At 47.3% G+C, this 19,005-nt stretch overlaps 1 protein-coding gene across 2 annotated transcripts; it reads right to left on the bottom strand.

Annotated features, from left to right (window-relative positions):
* Positions 1-663: 663 nt before the first annotated feature.
* Positions 664-16,879, bottom strand: fhl1a (four and a half LIM domains 1a). Of its 2 annotated transcripts, none has more exons than XM_036548811.1 (6): positions 16,809-16,879; positions 4,430-4,611; positions 3,631-3,805; positions 2,899-3,068; positions 2,403-2,589; positions 664-1,680 (listed from the first exon to the last, which is right to left on the bottom strand). In XM_036548811.1, the coding sequence occupies exons 2-6, from the start codon at positions 4,583-4,585 to the stop codon at positions 1,526-1,528; spliced, it is 843 nt and encodes a 280-aa protein (XP_036404704.1). In that variant the 5' UTR covers positions 4,586-4,611; positions 16,809-16,879; the 3' UTR covers positions 664-1,525. The 2 variants fall into 2 exon arrangements, with proteins under 2 accessions (XP_036404704.1, XP_036404703.1); XM_036548810.1 differs by lacking the exon at positions 16,809-16,879 and adding an exon at positions 8,102-8,218.
* Positions 16,880-19,005: the final 2,126 nt, after the last annotated feature.

Below are 19,005 nucleotides of genomic sequence, written 5' to 3' on the forward strand. Positions count from 1 at the left end.
CTTTCCTTGCACCTGTTCTTTCGCATTTGGCATCCAGTGCTGCTTCCGCCCAGAGTGGCGCGAGTGTCGTGTGCATTCCACCTGTACGCTTTAGCAGAAACAGTTGCTCTTACAGCATGTGCAGATGCACAGTTAGCACAACCCAGGCCAAGACAAGGGCCTCTCGACTGTAGCGGCTGCTTAGAGCTCAATTTCGTGTCGTATGGTAATCCCAGTGTGCACTCAGTGGTCTTGACTACAGAGCTAACCATTCTTAATCTCGTAACGGTCGCTACGATTGTAGGGTAGAACAGTGCCTTAGTTTAAGAATAGGTTGTATCTGTGTCTTTTTTTTTTCTGTTCACTAAAGACGTCAAATGTGCTTACCTTGGTCATGACAATCATTCTTCTCGACCAGGCGAAGAACATGGATTTACATTGTTCTGAGCTGTGTGGATGTTTCGATTGCCCTGTCCACAAGCGATATTTGTAAATATATCTGAAGTGTACTGATGAAAATACGAAATGTTGAAAATAAAATTTAAAAATACGAAATGTTAAAATAAAGTTTTGCAAAATAAAAACTATTTAAAGAATATAAGGGGTGTTGTCATTTCTTACTTGCTGAATAGGGTGGAATTGTATTCCCCCTTGATTACAAATGATTCTGAAACAACCAAGCTGTAGTTTCCACTTTCTTTATTATGTTTTTAGAATGCATTTCCCCAACACACAATCCACTGCAAAATGCTGTAAGGAAATGAGTTTGCACTTTTATCTTAACAGAAGGCAGTTCCACCTGGAAACTACACATGTAAAACATAGGTTAGCCAGAGAAAGAATACTCCAAAATGTGATTTTTAGTTCGGACCTTTTACAGTTATCACAGGTCCACATTAATGCGAAATTCCAATTCTTAGCACTAGATGTTAGTTCAGAAAAAGCTAATATTTGTTAAACCACAGCATTTTACTTATATTGTATATTCATCTTAGAACAACTTCCAGTACAGCAAAAAACGTGAGGCTTCTGTCCCCAAAAAGAGGCTAGCAGAAGTTGGAGATCTTAATCTTATGAAAAGTTGCATGTTGCATGCCATCGAAGCAAGTGACTAAATAGTATGTTAAAACAGGTAAATGATTATCAAGAGGTGCATGCGTGTGTTTAACTGACTTTAAAAACCCAAGGAGCAATTAACTGATTCAGGTAGCAGCTGAGGAGTACATGGTTTTGCAAAGCTCACTTTCTACCAGATATCACTCTCTGCTTCTAGTGACCTCCAGTTAAACCTCATCTTTTAAATCCCATCTAATTGTATCCTAGATGTATTTTTGTACCATTTGAAAAGACAAGCCTGCAGTGTCCCTACTGTTGGGACTCCTTTGCAATGCCCGTGATCTGGCTGCCTATTCAGCTGCAGCACTAAAGCGGATGACTCACTGCGGGTTTAGTTTTCATACTCTTGCGTTTCCACTACACAAGGCCAGCCGGAAGGGGAGCTGCGGGTGTGGCCCTCCCCAGCTCCTGCTCCTGCCCCTGGCCGTGCTCACAGCTTCTTGGCGCAGTCGGAGCAGTAGATGTCCTCTCCGTGGAGGACGAAGCGCTTGTTGGCCAGGGACAGGGAGCACTTCTTGCAGTTGAAGCAGTACTCGTGCCAACAGTTGCCCTCGTAGTTCACCACGTTGGTCCCCCTGCCAAAACCTGTAGGGTGGAAACCGGCAGGGAAATCACCATGCTGTTATGGGACATAACCATTCGAGCTCTCCCGGTTCGAGCCGATGGGAAAATCACCATACTACTGAGCATAACCATCAGAGCATTGCCAATTCGGCCCAACAGGGAAATCGCCATGATACTTCACATAACGTGGGCGGCAGTGTAGCTTAGTGGTAAAGAGCAGGGCTCATAACCAAAAGGTTGCTTATAGGTATTGTATGGTATAAATGGAAAGCATGTAAAAATCGTAACCTATTTAATTCGCTCTGGATAAGAGCATCTGCTAAATGACTGTAATGTAATAGAAAATGTACAGACTTTAGAGACTAATAGAAAATTACAACTTTCCCAGTTTCGACCAACAGGGAACTCAACACACCACCACCATGCGCCACAACACATGACAAGCTTTCCCCACCCAGACCAACTACTTGCTGTCCAGTCTCAGCCTACTGCTCTGAACTGGAGTGGGGAGGCCATATTGGTTGTTAAGTTTAAAGCATGCCCGCTGCTTCTGAGGGTTGAGTTTGTATACAGCAGCACGATAGGACAGAGTCCCTGACAATAAGCAGCAGCTCCAGAGTCTCTTTGAATCATCTCAAAATTCCTGGCAAAGGGAGGAGTGCCGAGGAGGAGGGCGGGAGATGAAGGCCTTGTACACATGTGCGCGGGTGTTCTCGTGCAGGTGTTCTCACGTGCGCTCTGACCTGTGATGGCGTTCTGGCATCCGCAGCACTTCTTGGCCACCGAGGTCTTGAAGCAGTCCACGCAGTAAACCTTGTCCTCCTGGGAGGTGAAGCGGCCCCCGGCCAGGGCCTTGCTGCAGTTGCAGCACACGAAGCACTCGGAGTGCCAGGGCTGGTCCTGGTAGGTTATCCCCCCGGAGGTGATGGCCTGGGAGGGGGAGAGAGAGGGGGCGGTAGGGCAATAGCAACAGGGGATAATATTCCCAAGTAAAACCCTTCAAGGAATATCAAGGCAGTGTGCTCATTAGCTTTTTTTCTATGATTTTTCACCTTTTGAATCTCATCAAAAACAAATTAGATGTATTGACTTTTCAGTCATGAACTCATTCAAATCAGTTTTTTAATTGACTTCCTGATCTTCCTAAAGTCACTTAATAATGGTAATCTATATCGCTGTCGATGCCTGGCATTGTGTGTGTGTGTGTGTGTGTGTGTGTGTATGGGCGTGTAACCGCACCTCCTTGCAGTGGACGCAGTGCTTGGCAAACTTCTTCTCATGGCAGGGGGAGCAGTAGATGTCGTCTCCCTTGGTCAGGAAGCTCTGGGAGCGAATAGGCTGCTTGCACAGGAGGCAGGTGAAGCACTCCTCATGCCACACCTTGTGCTTGTACTCCACATTCTGAGAGCCTGCGGAGGACAGATACACGCCTCACATGCCTGCTCCTGAGGCACTGTGTGTGTGTGTGTGTGTATGTGTGTGTGTGTGTGTGCGTGTGTGTGTGTGTGTGTGCGTGTATGTGTATGTGTGTGTGCGTGTGCGTGTATGTGTGTGTGCGCGTGTACGTGTATGTGTGTGTGTGCGTGTACGTGTGTGTGTACGTGTGTGTGTGTGTGCGTGTGCGCGTGTACGTGTTTGTATGTGTGTGTGTGTGTGTGCGTGTACGTGTGTGTGTGTGTGTGTGCGTGTGCGCATGTACGTGTATGTACGTGTATATGTGTGTGTGTGTGCGTGTACGTGTGTGTGTGTGTGTGTGTGCGTGTGCGCGTGCGCATGTACGTGTATGTACGTGTATGTATGTGTGTGTGTGTGTGTGCGTGTGTGTGTGCGTGTGGCACAGGAGTGTGTGTGCTTGTGTGTCTGCATGTGTGTGTATATAAGAGCGTGTCTGTACGTGTGTGTGTGTGTGTGTGTGTGTGTGTGTGTGTGTGTGTGTGTGTGTGATTGTGTACGGCAGAGCGAAACACACACCTGGCAGCACGCACTTGTAGCAGGCCTGGCAGCGGGGGGCGTCGTCACGGGGACCGCACTTCCCACACATGATCTTGTCATCTTTCATGGAGAAGGGCTCGTTAGCCAGCGGCTTGTAGCACTTAACGCAGCGGAAGCAGTCCTCGTGCCAGTAGCGGTTCTTATGGTGCAGCTCCTGAGTGGGGAGGAGGAGCGAGAGCATGCGTCAAGACACACACACACACACACACACACACACACACACACACACACACACACACACTCTGAGGAGACAGCGAGAGCATGCACTGAGAGAGAGACACACACACACACACACTCCACTCTAAGACCATAGGAAGGAGAGAGTGAGAGCCCACATCGAGAGATAAACATACACACACACTCCACTCTAAGACCATAGCAAAGGGACTGACAGTGTACATGAAGAGGCACACACATACATACTTCTGTAGGCAGACAGACACACAGACAGACACATACAAACACATACACACATACACACACACACACACACACACACACACACTCCACTGTAAGACCATAGGAAGGAAAGAGTGAGAGTGCACATCGAGAGGCACACTAACACACACAGTCACTCCACTCTGAGCTTGCAGACAGACATCACAGTTCTCACAGCCCACAGAAAACGGCAGCACAGCATCTGGACCGTAAGTAAACAATGTGACGCTCAGAACAGTTAAGCGGCAGCACCAAGTAGTTCTGTATCAGATGTAGGGGGTCTGACGTCACAGAGCGGGGGTGGGCGTGGCATGGTCCGTGCGGGCAGGCGGTGGCTCACCTTGGCGTCGGCGCCGATGGGGCGGCGGCACTCGGCGCAGGTGTTGGCGCACAGCTTGTCGAAGCAGCGGACACACACGTGCTTCTCGTCCTTCTTCACATACTTCTTCCCGTGCAGGTTGTCACGGCAGTAGAAGCAGTCGAAGCGATCCGTCATGGTCGCGCTGAGGTAGCTCCTCGGACCTGCCAGGACAGACAGACAGACACAGAGGAGGGATCAAACCTGAACTGACCAGGTAAATAACCATAGCAAGTGTAGAGATTGGGTTTAGGACACGTTGTGGGCTCAAGATGTAGTATGACTATCTCACCACAGGGTGGCAGTGTGGCTCACATTTTAACAGGAACCAGATTTGCAAAACTGCTAAGAAAACTGAACACAGGGTTAGTAATGACACTCAATAGATCTATTATTGACCTGTTTCAGTCTATCGTCTGCGTGTCCATACCCCAGTGGCACACGCAGTAATAATCCAGCAGCCTTTAGCCATTCACTTCCAGATAAGTAAGCTTCCGCACACTGCCCTGTTCCTTTCTCTCACATTACATTGCATTATCTTACCACTCTTACCCAGAGCCACTTACATAGCTTACAATTTTTACATGCTATCCACTTATACAGTTGGGTATTTGCTGAGGCAGTTCAGGTTAAGTTTCTTGCACAAGGGTACAACAGCAGCATGCCACTTGGGAGTCAAACTGGCAACCTTCTGTACCACCTGTTCTCTCCACTATGCCACGCTGAGGCCCACACTTGCGATTTTAAGATGCTGAAACATTTTTCATGCTGTGTGCCACGTGTGGGTGACTGTGAGCATTCTTACAAAGGGAAATCAGTCATATAAAGGCAGAGAAGTCACACACATTTCTGCATTCAGCCTCCGTCCTGCTCTGTGTACACGGTATTTAAACACGGTGCAGCAATGGTGTGCCAAACCGCACACGTGGTGTGTATAGGAGCTGTCCACCATCCAAACCCCCCGCCCCCACCACCCACCCAAATGGGGTCATGAAGTGTCAGATGGCGTGGAGGCATTATCTGCCTTTGCTGGAAAGTTGCTCATATTTTTAGAGAGGTCGTAGATCATCCACCTCCGTTTGGTCCTTTTCTGGTACCAGCCTGTCGGGGGGGTTTGGCAGAAGGGGTCATCTTCCAATTCGGCCAACTGCTTTGTTCCGCTCTTCCACGAACCCCAGCCCAACGGACAATGGCCGCTCGAGGGAGGGGCTCTAGATAAACTGTGTTTGTGGAAGCGCCTGGAAGCCGGAGTTGGTCAGAGCATGTGCTCAGCTGTGGGTGCCCACAGTGCTGTCCAAATGGGCACTGGCCACTGCTGACCTTCTGCAGGGTCACACAATAATGGAGGCAGCAGGCACTGTGAGCCTGATTCATCACGGCGAAAATGACTGAGTCTCTATGATACTGATATCAGTGAGCTATGCTGATATTATCACAGTGAAAATGTCACTGGCCCTCAGTAAAGATGGTAGTGTATGACCTGTGACCTTTATGACTTCTTTCCACTGATGAGGGGCGATACCATACTTTTTTCCTGCTTTAAAACTCACTGGGATTAGTGGATAAACTTCAGAAGGCCACACAAATCACTGTTGCCATGGAGATGATACAAATATTAATAAGCATGAAAGCATCCATTTCTGTTTGACATGGTTTTTTTTGGTTTTGTTTGTTTTTTAAAGTACATTCTTCCTTTCACCCTCTCTCCAGAGCCCAGCACTCCTGGTGACAGAGCTGTGACCGCAGCTGTGACTGGAGGATCAAGCAGAGAGCCCGGGCATTAGGCAGAGTGAGTCACCCCCCAATCCTGGGCACAGAGGCGTCGCCCTGCCAGGATCATCCGTGCAGGAGCACACCTGCTCCCCCGGCCAATCCGGATCGCACCACCACGAGGGGTGTAGGGGGAATTGTTGGCACATACCAATCCAAATCCATCACAAGCCCGGGAAACTGGATACTGGAGACTGACTCACAGATGACTCATATTCCCCCTCTGCTGTTCAGGTAAGGGCCCACATCCCATCTCTTCTGTCCCACCGTGAGAGACAGCTCAGTCCAAGAGAGATTACCCTACCCCATCACTGGATATGATTGGATGAGTCTCACTCCCTCTCCACTCAAATGTGATTGCTTGATTCTGGGACCATGGGGTGTTATCTAACAACTAAACCCATTCCTCACAGGGTGTGTAGGAGGTGCAGGCACACCGATGTTGAATTTGAAATATGTACTTCTCTCCTCGGACCCTAAGCTTTTGTAAGATGTCACAGTGCTGTTGGCATTTGGACCAGTGGAACAAACAGGAGCTGTGCTTTCTGATTCTAAACTGTGGCTGGGGGCGGGGCCAAAGCCACTGGGAGATGGGAGATGTACTTCAACACAGAGCTTTCAAAATTCCATCCATCAGACAGCTGGCCAGGAAAAGCCATGGCATGCAACAACACAGGTCGGGGGGGGGGGGGGGGGGGACTGGTGGAGCACACCAACTCAGCTGTGGGGGGGAAGGGTGTCTGGACAGAGCTCTACTCTGCAAAGGTCAAAGCGACAACTAACTGTGGTAAGTCTAGCAGTGAGGTGTGGGGGAACCACTGACCAAACACAAGACCAGATCAGAGTTTCCTGTCAGTAGTTTCATGCCACATAACAAGCTCTGGATGCCACGTAACAAGCTCTGGATGCCACGTAAAAAGCTCTGGGCCCTGGGCAGCTGAAACTACATGGATGTCAATCTAGAGCATATGGAAATACATCTAAAATCTGATGATTTTAGGCTAAAAACAAAAGTGTGGTTTTCACTCTGAAGCACTTGCCAGTGGATGCTGTGGTACCAATGTTTTACATTACATTACTATCACTGTCATTTACATAGGTCACAATTTTTACATTATCCATTTATACAGCTGGATATTTACTGAGGCAATTCTGGGTTAAGTACCTTGCCCAAGGATGCATCAGCAATGCCTCAGCAGGGAATTGAACTAGCAACCCGTCATTTACTAGCCCTGCTCCTCGCCACAATGCTACACAGCAAACGATTACATCAACAAAAACAGGCCTGAAACAAGGGCACATCATTTCCAGAACTCATTATTTCCAAGTGTGCTGTCCAACTTTCCTTGAGGTTTCTAATAAAACTCTAACTGGTTTTATTATATCTTCCTTCCCGCTAAGAAGCAGAGGCACCCAGAGAAATACATGTAACATGAGGGAAATCAACCTGGAAACTCCACTGCTCTTACAGCTGTCTTACCAGTCAACATAAACCCCATTATGCAGTAAAACACCAGAGACCCGATACTGCACTGACTGCTTATCTATTTGCCATCAAACATGTTGCACAACCACCAGCTTTAGCGGGAGCGGCCCAGAGCAGCCTCGGTTCTGTAAACCCCGCTGTCCCAAATGGAGCCAAAAGGGACAGAAATCCAAGAGTCCTCGGTCCCTCAGCCTACAGCAGAGCAAGGGGAACACAACCAAATCCAATATGGGTATCCAGAGGCCAAGACCAAGACCAAGGTCTAGATCCCGAAGGCAGCTACCGAACCAGGTTGGACCAGACCAGCGGGGGCCACGGGCACGACCACTGAGCCGAGAGCTAACGCAGGAGGGCGGCGCCCCCATTACGGGCTCAGTACTTAACACCAGCAGCTTTACCTGAGTGCCTGTAGCTCATGTCTGGATCCGGGCGAGAGGGCGAGAGAGGGGTTCCAACCAGAAAGGAAGAGTCCGTAACGTCCACCAAGCCGATGTGAAGCTGTCTCCACATCCCCTTCTGGGGCAGCGGGTATAAATACCCCCCCCCCAACCCCCCAACCCCACGCCCTATCCCTTTTCCCCTATCACCCCTGTCCCCACGTCCAAATCCCCACTAAATTGCCCACGCCTTTTTTGGATATGCAGGAAAAGAATAAGTGAGAGAGACAGAGGCAGACAGAGGGAGCGAGAGAACGAATTCCTATAGCATGACTGCAGAGGGAAAAGAGGGATTGGAAGAGTTCGGAATGGGGGACCAGGAACAAGAGAAGTCCCTCTTCCACTGACATTTGGACAGGAGGGTAAAACTGGAGGGCATTCGAGCCAAATGGGCCATTGGAGAAGAACTCCACACCTACCGCGCAACTGGCTGTGTGAGAGAGGCATGGAAACACACGGGCGATGTTGATATAACGTTAATCTAGGTTTACGACTTCACTGGTAATGTGCCACCAGTTTGTTTAAGCCTGAGGGAGCCACAGATAACTTCAGTCCACTGTGTGCTCATGTGAGTCACATTCTATAAACACTCAACAAAACGCTCCTCTCAACCATTTTGTTTTTATGGCTATCTCCCTCTGTCTGTTTGTGCATATTCACATAAAAGCTAGTGACATGTGCAGAAAACTATGTGTTTTGACTAATCCGGCCAAGATTCTTCAGCAGGAAAAAGGGTTCGAGATTAAAAGGAAAGAGGGAACTTGTCCAGACAGTTCATTATTCAGTGTGTTGCCCCTCCCAATCTCAACTGACCCTTTACGAAAATACTTCCTTGAAAGGAGAGAGAAAGGCATTGTAGTTGGTGCTGAGGGTTAGGCCACAGGTTACTTTTTCAGTTGTAGGGAGCAAGGCGACGCCACGCAAACGTTTACTCTAGTGCTTCCATACTATGTGCTGTTTGCTCTTCTTTCCCCCCTTGGGGCTTGAACACTCACATGGGCTGTAAAGTCACACCATACAGAAGGTGGTCTTCCTCCATATTCTGTTGTATCTTATCTTGCCGCTCACGCAGAAGGCAATACTGACTAACCTGTAATGACTAGAATGGAAAGAACAGACATGGTGACTTGGCAATGTAGAACTTAATTAAAAAACACAATAAAGTCACTGACCCAAGTAAACAGCCATATCCTAAATGAGTTTCTGACTAAATAAAGCTACCAAGGCACAGCTCAGACTCATTAAAGCTGTGGATTACTGGCCTCCAGACCAAAAATGAATTTCACTGAACCAATAAAAGAAAGCACAAGTGTTTTTTTTTTTTTATCCCTCCACCTGGTTTCAATAGTTGATTTAATGTGGTCTGTTACTAACGGCTGAACATCATGTCTGCACGCTGTCCGTCCATGTAACAATCTGTCATACAATTAAGTAAATCTGCACAGAAATATTAACGATGCAGCAGGCGCCGTGGTTATGGAATGTCTCAATCCCGCTGGGCCAGAGTCCTGTCTCCCGTCTCCATCCCTCTCCCATCCTCTCCCTTTCTCTCTCTCTCTCTCTCTCTCTCTCTCTCTCTCACTTTCTCCCAGTCTCCCTCTCCGGACAGCTGCTGCATTATGTAAAATCTGCCTGTGGTTTCGATCCATCATCAGCCAGAGCCCCGTCCAATGTGTTTCACTTGCCAGAACTCGTCCGGTGTGCTCCTGGAGACTGACAGAGAACTGCTGATCCACGGTCAGCCTCGCTTTCGCCCAGGAGAACCTCACACTTCAACCGTAGAACAGGCAGGGTGTGGTTCTCTCTGTTCTGTGATCAGTTCTAGAACCATGCATGCGTATGAGTGGCTGGTAATGGTGAGTCTTCTGCAAGGGCATCAATCTAAACTTTCAAAACAGACAGAATGAAGAATCAAAGTAAACAAATCCTCTATAAAGACAATAAGACAGTAGGAGATAATGGAGTCATTGATTTTTCTATTGTCAGAAATGAACGACTCATCATCAGATACAGAGCAGCTGGAAAACAGACCAGCCCACTCTTAGAGCTAATTGTAACAAACATACACTGACTGGAAAAGAGCTGTTTCCAGAAAAAATGAAGAAAATTGCTTTCAGTGGGTGGGGAGTCAAATCATGCCTGGTTCCACAGACACAAGTAAAGCAAATGAGTGAATATGAATGCTCACATGCAAGTGCATTTTCAGTGTGTGATGTACACAGAGCATGTAATGGTGTGTTTGTGTGTGTGTGTGTGTGTTTGTGTGTGTGTGTGTGTGTGTGTGTGTGTGCTTGTGTGTATGCTCCAGGGATGTAGGGAGAAGGGGAGTTAGGGGTCATATAGGGGACTTCAGTGCTGACAGCTGTCTGATTAGGGATGCCTTCCTCTCTCTCACCCATCTCTGTTAGCCAGCTGAACAATAGCACAGGAATGCACCGCCCCCAGTCCACCTGGCCTCTCCTGGGACTGACCCTTATCAAGGACAGAAATAGGCGCGCAAAGACCCCCCTGACATTGGGGCTCCAGAGGCTAACCCAGCCACGTATAGAGACTGAAACATTTTAGGAAAAAATTGAACTACACTTTATGATACAGTGGAGAAGAGTAATGTTCATATGATTTAAGGCACATATATCATAGATCTCAGAGAAATTATTTTACATTTTCATTTTTTCTTTCCTCCTTCTCTCCCTCAACTCCGAGTGCATCCATCAACTTTCCTGAATGATCAGAGCAGCGATGAGCTGCTACTCAAAAAGAGAAGATTGATCAAGCTTGTGTGTGTGTGTGTGTGTGGATCTTTGACACAAGCTATATTCATCTATATTCAAACACCATTTGCAATGTGAGGCACATAGCAGAAAAATGCTACAACCCACAATTTAATAATTTATTTGTGTGTGTGTGTGTGTGTGTGTGTGTGTGTACACACCTCAGGGATGTGGAAAGGGAGTCTCAGGCAGAGGCTCTGTATCTGTGGGTTTGACTGTGCCCTCAGCGGTGTGTGGTGCTCATAGCCCACTGTGCACCAGCCCCAGCCCCAGCCTCTGAACATCAGCTGCTTTCAAATAATGAGCTGCAGTCTCCCCAGCCTGGCCGAGGCTCTCGGTTATCATCACCGCTCAAAGCCAAGATTCATCACACTCGAGCTTTTCCTTGGAAACGAACAAAAGCTGCTTAGTAGACTGTGGCATTAAAAAGGTAATGATCAAAAAATGGCCAAGGTCTGAACTGCAGATCTGGGTCTGGGCTGCCAACGTAAACACAGCAGGGGTAAGTGTCAGGCCAGAGGGTTCCACAGGGTTTAGAGGTGTGTTTGTCAGTGTTAGTATTAGTCCCCGATGGCTCAGACTGCCCAAATACATTTATCCCCTTGCCCCAGAGAGTGGGCTTGGCCTGTCCTTCACACACATTGACCTCTCCGGTTTTAACAGCTGAGGGGCCTGCATCTGGATTCCCGCCCACAGTACAAAAGCACAACTTCACCTGCGCGGTACTCTGCAGTCAAACCAGCAATCACACACCCCTGTGTGCTAAGCTTATGAGTGTTTCGCACAGGCTGCTCAGAGCAGCACTGCCTCTTGGCTCCTAAACTGTGTACTGCTCCCAGTAGGGTCGTCCCTCCAATCTCTCTCGGAGAGAGATGAAAGACAGATAATTACTTGCCTAGCTGATGGGGAATGACATCATGTGGAAAGCATCCGCAAACACAAGGCACACAGCACTGACGCGACTGGAGCTGCATTCCAAATCTCTGATCTGGGAGCAGCCACTAAACTGCTCATTTGCAGATCAATGAACAGAGATCAGTGCTACTGAAAGCCTTGGCAGTAAGGGGAGTGATGTGGAATGCAACACAGCACCACCTGGTGGCCATGCCCAGTATGGAGCCTCCAGTGTGTATGCGCGGGTATGAGCTCCCAGTTAAGTAATGTGAGAGATGCAAGAAAGCGTGAAGTCTGGAACATGGTGTGAACAATTCAGACAGACCTCTTATATCTCATTTCACATTATTGCTCCTCTTCCTTATCCACGCACACAAGAGACAGCTTCACTTATGCAAGTTACCAACATTTCCCATGATTTTAGTTACAGATGAAACAATGAGTTCCACATCTTATATACATCACAAAGTAAGAAGTTTAAAAACTGAGATGATTCTAGATATACGAATACAGAAACAATATCCTTGGGAAGAAAGTCTTAAAACAATGTGAATGTTGAACTGAGTCATCTAAATCATTGTTTCTCAATCCTACTCCTGGAGGCCCACTGTCCTGCATATCTTTCCTTGCACTACCTACCTGACTGAACTCATCAGTGGCACTTTTGATTAGCCGAGCACACCTGATTTAATCAAGCAGGAAGGATAGATAGAAGATATGCAGGACAGTGGGCCTCTAGGAGTAGGACTGAGAAACACTGATCTAAATTCATGCATCCTGTCATGTCTGTTTGTGATAAGTTTCTAAGAAAGTTATTCCTGGCTCTGATGAATAAGTAATCATCTCTCCCAGGTTGACGTGCGGAGGTGTTGGGTCCGCCTTGTGTTCCAGGGGGCTATAAACACAACTCTGGCTCACCACCGTGACAACAGAACTCTGTCACCATGACGACCCAGGCAACAGTGAGTGAGTCAGGCTTGGGGTCCTAAGGGTCTGTTGCCCTCTACTTGCCTGCTTAGAAAGGCTAAGGTCAAATCTGTTCTCTAAATGTGGGGGGTGGGGGGGTGACATTATCTGAATGGCACCTCCATTTTAATCCTCCCATGGCATTCTATGCCCCCTCCCCCATGGCTGAGTTTCCATGGCTGTCTCTCTGAGGTGGACAAGACCTAAGTTCAATGTTGTACGCTATCCAAATACAACCCTCGACATTAATTTATTGCGTTTTTTTTTCACGGCAATACAACATGCCATCTCAGCACACGCCCCAGAGCGAATCGAGATGGATGACTTAAGGTGACAAGAGCCCAGGCTGAGCCATTGGACACTGCGGTAGTGACTGCCCAGGCACGCTCTGCTCGGCTACCGTCTCTCTGATCTCTGAAAGGACAGCCACTCAGTCCAGGAGCTTTCAACAGGATCACAGTGTTTACTCTGTCCAACACTTCAGAAAAGACATCTGAGGCAGCAGCCGTGGAGCGTGCTCGGTGTAAGCCTTCTGCCGGGAGGAGGACTGTACATCACTGGAACATCCTTGTGCAGCACCATTCCACACATTTCCTGGCAGCCCCTACTCTCCCCAGTCACCCCCCCTCAAACTCCTGCGGCCACGTCCCTGTCCAACCAGCCCTACTGTCATTGTTTCACACGAGCACACACACCCACTCACACAGACGCGCGCGCACACACACACACACCACCTTTACCAAAAAGAGGCATTAACACACACACACACACACACGCCACCTTCACTGAAGATAGAGACATTAACACACTCTCTCACACACACACACACACACACACACACATATATCACCTTCACCAAAAAGAGAGGCATTAACACACACACACCACCTTCACCGAAGATAGAGACATTAACACACTCTCTCTCTCACACATATATACACACACACACACACACACACACACACACACATACACTCTCTCTCTCACACATACACACACACACACACACATACATACACATACACACACTCTCTCTCTCTCACACACACACACATACATACACATACACACACTCTCTCTCTCTCTCACACACACACACACACACACACACATACACTCTCTCTCTCACACATACACACACACACACACACATACATACACATACACACACTCTCTCTCTCACACACACACACACACACACACACACACACACACACACACACATACATACACATACACACACTCTCTCTCTCTCACACACACACACATACATACACATACACACACTCTCTCTCTCTCTCACACACACACACACACACACACACACACAGACTGATCCCCGCTCCCCACCCTCTTGCACACGTGCTTCACTCAAGGACAGTGACAGGTCCAACAGGGGGGATTATCAGTGTTTTTCCACTCTGCTCTCCCCGATCCTCATGCCGCACAGTGAAGCCCTGTGCACCGATAACAGCGCTGCTGTGAGCCAGCGCTCATTCCTGCATGACTCACTGGGCTAAGCTCACAGGCACGAGAGCAAAGGCAGCGCACTGGCCCAGCTGCGTCCCTGTCAGCCCTTTCTGCACTGTTTATGCACGTGGATAGAGGTATTTACCCATTTTTGGGCCGGCCAGAGGAGCTTGGTTATAAGGACAGTTGGAAGGCCCGTTTCATTCTTCCCAGAAGAGCGAAACTTCATGCCAGCAACTGAACTTGCATTGGATGGTTATACATATTTGTGAGATAACATTGTGAAATTATTCAAGCTGGGCATTTGGCTAAATCACATGGTTTGTCATCAACCCCCCTGGCAGACTGGAAGGGTGGGCTGTAAAGACGCTGAGGAACCCTGGAGACCTCAATGGGAAGGGGAAAAATGGGGGTGCAGAACTTGTGGAGGAGAGCTCTCCCTCTGCTGGGGTGAGGGCTGTTCCACACCCATGCCTCACTGCACTACCTAATTAGGACTTATGAAGCTTGGAGCTCAAGAGGGCTTTTTTCATTGGCTCTGATGCTAACTGCCAACATCTGAGAGGAGCTCCAGCTGTGAGCTGTCAGGAGAGGTGCGTTCTGGGAATTATTTCTGTGCAGTCCCTCCCCTGTAGGGATCAGTAAAAAGCCTGCAGCACTCTGTTTGAGAAAAAAAAAAAAAAACTATCTGTGCAACATCACTGTTTCAACCTATCTGACAGGCAAGGTACAGTGCATTTTGAGGTCCATGCATTTCTTCTCTGCATTCAATCAACATTTTGACATTTTGTCAGTGGCACTTTACCAGTTCATCTCACTGGTATCAGTTCTCAGGGTCCAGCACTCTCCCTCCTGCAGCCAGCAGAGGGTCTCTCAGTACACTGTGTGATACACGGCAGGTAATGCTACACTGATAGTGGGGCGTTTAATATTGTTTGGCATCTGACTGGTAGGAATGGGCTTGGGAGAGAAGAATACAGGCTTTCCTTGGTACACAGGCCTAAAGCACGCATACTCCATGTCGGGCATGATTTACACAGGAAAGTGGTGCGGCTGCATAAGACAGACAGGTTAACAGGTGGGCATCAAACCCAGTCCTTAGAGAGGATGAGGGTGGCATTTTTTGGCTTGGCATGGTGATGTCACAACACCAGGAGGAATTGTCCTCTGTTGCGAGGAAAGGCCGATCTACAGGCCTCCTCAGCTGGTGCGGTTCTGGAGCCGCTGTAGAAGGATGACCTCATGGCTGCCGTCTGGCTGCCCACACAGTAAAATGGGAAAGGCAATAAAAAAAAACTGTGGGATTCCCAGGGTGGGGGTGGAGGGCTTGACACTGTACTTCTGAGTGAGAACAATGGGTGCGTGTGTTAGACTTAATTTTAGTAAATTTTTTTGACAAAGCAGTGATCAAAATGCGCCTTAACTGAGGACCTGTGGGGGAGGTTATATGTCAAAATCATTTGACACAGTTGATTTCCACAAATCATACAGGGAGCCAAGAATGTCATGCTGAGGGATGCAGGTACCACGACCCCCAAACCCCCCAAATGGGTTGAGGGACGAGTTACTGAGTTCTCAGAACAGCTTGACTTGAAAGGTTTATTTTATAGTAAAAAGGAAGTGAACAGCTATATTCAAACACTTTGGGCAACTTGAGGTGCATCCCAGAAAGCTACAACCCACAATTTAATTAATTTATTTATTTGTGTGTGTGCACACGCGTGCATAATGATTATTTATCTTGTTCCTTTGGCATCTATAGAAGGTCATGCATGTATCCGGTCAAAATGGGTTTGAAACGAAGTGAAGTGTATTAATGCGGTTTTCCAGGACATCCTAATTCTGCTTTATAAAGTGGAATGTTGCAAAATATTACTGCTACAATAGCAGCATTTGGCATGGGAAAGCTTAAAACGAGACAAAATACATGGCAAAACACAATTAATAGACATTTGCTTGATGGGTCGGGTGATGAGATACTATGTCATAATCCGTTCAAATTTCTGCACTCACAGTCTCACAGTCAGGGCCAGTCTAATTTAAAAGATCTGTTAGTAAATCACGGGAATCAATAAAACCAGAACTCTAGCCCCTGGTCTGCTTATTTTTCTTTGTTTATTTTTGGTAATAATTTGTATATATCTTATCACCGTTTCAGAGCTGTAGGGCGAAAGTATGTAAACGTTTAATTAATTGATACATGCACAGACAACCGTAACCGCGCTTGTGCCTTATATGCGTAAATGCACGCACGCCAGTTTAGAGGCATATAGACTGTACAGTAATAAAGATAGCAGTCGTTCACGTCAGGACATGAATGCACTTTATAAAATTGTTTAGACATTGATAAACATTTAAACATGGATAATGACAAATAAAATGCTGAGTAATTGATGCGCCAAATGACCCTCCAAACAGTGATTGTTATTCAGCCAGGAAGAACACGAGGTTTTTAAAGTATATTGTTTCTCACAAGTACACTGTTATTAAATTTCTGTACTGTATAAAAGTCAAATATGTTCAAATATGCGCTATATATTTTAAGAGAGCATCTCTCCGTAACTCACCGAAATTCAAAGATAGATGTTTGCGCGCTTTCCGCTCTTCGCGTCGCCTGTGCGCTTTCCTCCGAGAGTCCGCTAAGGTATTGGCAGCTCTCGGCGCTGCAGCATTTAGTGCTGAAAGGACGGGGGGGGGGGGGGGGGGGGATTACAGGACACGATCCAAAACTGACTACATTCCTATCAACGATGATCTCAGCCAGGAATTCATAAGTTACGGTTCTGGAGATCACTGACCGTGCAGCCTACAAAAAGTGTCTTGTGGACCGTCACTATTTTATTCACATGGACACAGTTTAAATCACCACCGCTTTGGCAGAAAGTGAATGTAAACATTTCAAATGATTTTCTATGAGAAGGCCCTAAAGCAAACAGTTTTATCCAATCTCTTATTTCATTTTAAATGGCCTAAATGGTTTAATAAATATCAGAAAGTAGGCCTACTTAAGCAGAGAACCTAATGGCACAAGAAAAAAACCTTTGTATCAACTGTCTGCCAGGTTTGTGTTTATACATTTCGGAAGACACATTCAACTCTCACAGGTTTGTTTAAACATCCTCCTCCACCGGAAGGTATAACATGTTAGTCACCCGGTGCTGTGAGTGAGTGGAGAGTCCACTCAGCGCATCTGAAACCTCTCGGTTAAGTGGAGAGCACACAGGTGACTCATTCCTGCACTGACCTGGGTTATGCTCACAACCTTATCCTCGTTCTGTGTCAGTCCAGCACCATATTGGGCTGTTTGAAGAGAGAGACAGTTTCATTACTATCATTTCATTTCATTCATTTCATTTCATTACTTTCAGCCCTAGTGTTGCTCCACATATCTGCATGAAACTACTGTCACCGGTTCCTATTCTCTCACTAAAATGGTAGGTCTTCATTGCTAATGTTATGTACTGTACACAGTCAGGGGGGTCTCTCTCACACACACACACACACACAAAGATTCCCTCTGAATCGCCATGTGGACTGAGAGCTTCATCCACATTTATGACACAGATACAAACCACCATTTGAATAGAGATTAATAATAGTTACCACCTCACTAAACAGCCATCTTATCATGGAGTGGAACCAGAGGTGTTGAAATGTTGGCCCCAAGAGGATTAGTGCTCCCAAGGGCATGACAGGGGACATGGCCAGGGCCAGGGCCAGGGCCGCACCACAGAGGAAGAACAGGAGGCCACACCCTCCTCCCTGTCCTTGGGGTCTCTTAAAGACATGGCTGGAGAGGCTTTCATGAGCTGGAGAGTCAATTCAACCCTACAATGAAAACTTTGGCAGTTTGTTTCATGATGCCTTTCTGTCTTTAGAATCCCCCCCCTGCAACCCCCCAGGTTATTTGAGCCAAATTAATGACATGTCGTTCAAGGCACACAAACCATGTCCTTGCATGTGATAAAAGACAAAAAAGATGACAGCCTCTTTAAAACAAAATACAGAATGGAAGGTATTCTATCCTGCTACTTTCCATTACAGTTAGCAGCTTGTCCTGTCTGGAGGGTTTTATAGATGTCTGGCCTCTGGCTACTGCACAGCGGGGCAAGAGACAGGATGGCCAGGGCAGCTCTCCGCTGGGGCCCTGGAGAAGGAGAAACTGAGACTGACCTGGTTATCTTCACAGGACGAGTGAAGATCGATCATTTTCTTCTCACTGCATCCTGCATCAGAGAGAAGGTGTCGTTTTGAAGTAAGCAGAACATTGTTATAAACACATACAATCTGGATTACATCACTGGCATAGCACAGTTGCGGCTCACAGCAGGGGCCACACAGTAGCACAGGCTTTCAGTTTCCAGACGTTTTTTCCATGTTTTGTAAGCTGACAGGTAAAGACTCAAAGCATGCTGTTCAAGTAAATCAAGCTTAAATCAAGTTGTATAAGATATGGTCCAGGAGGGAGCCAAGCAACATTTATATATTCAGGGAGGATATGGGTGTTCTGCCCTCCACTGTCAGACGACTGCTGGCACAGTGGTGCGGGCCTTTTTGTATTTGCTGTTATTTCCATGATTCCTGTATTAACTCTGGCCTGGTAGATACTAAGCGGTTGCTAAGCTCAAGCATTACAGAGAGCTCAACCGTCAAACCTTGTAGAATTTAACAGCAAGAAGGCATTGCTCTTCCCAGTAGGTGTAGTTCCAGACCACAAGCAATTCGGTGAAAGCTCTAAACCCTGCAGACAGAAAATTTCTGGCA

Source organism: Megalops cyprinoides, chromosome 16 (assembly GCF_013368585.1).
Source record: "Megalops cyprinoides isolate fMegCyp1 chromosome 16, fMegCyp1.pri, whole genome shotgun sequence".
NCBI classification, from domain to species: Eukaryota; Metazoa; Chordata; class Actinopteri; order Elopiformes; family Megalopidae; genus Megalops; species Megalops cyprinoides.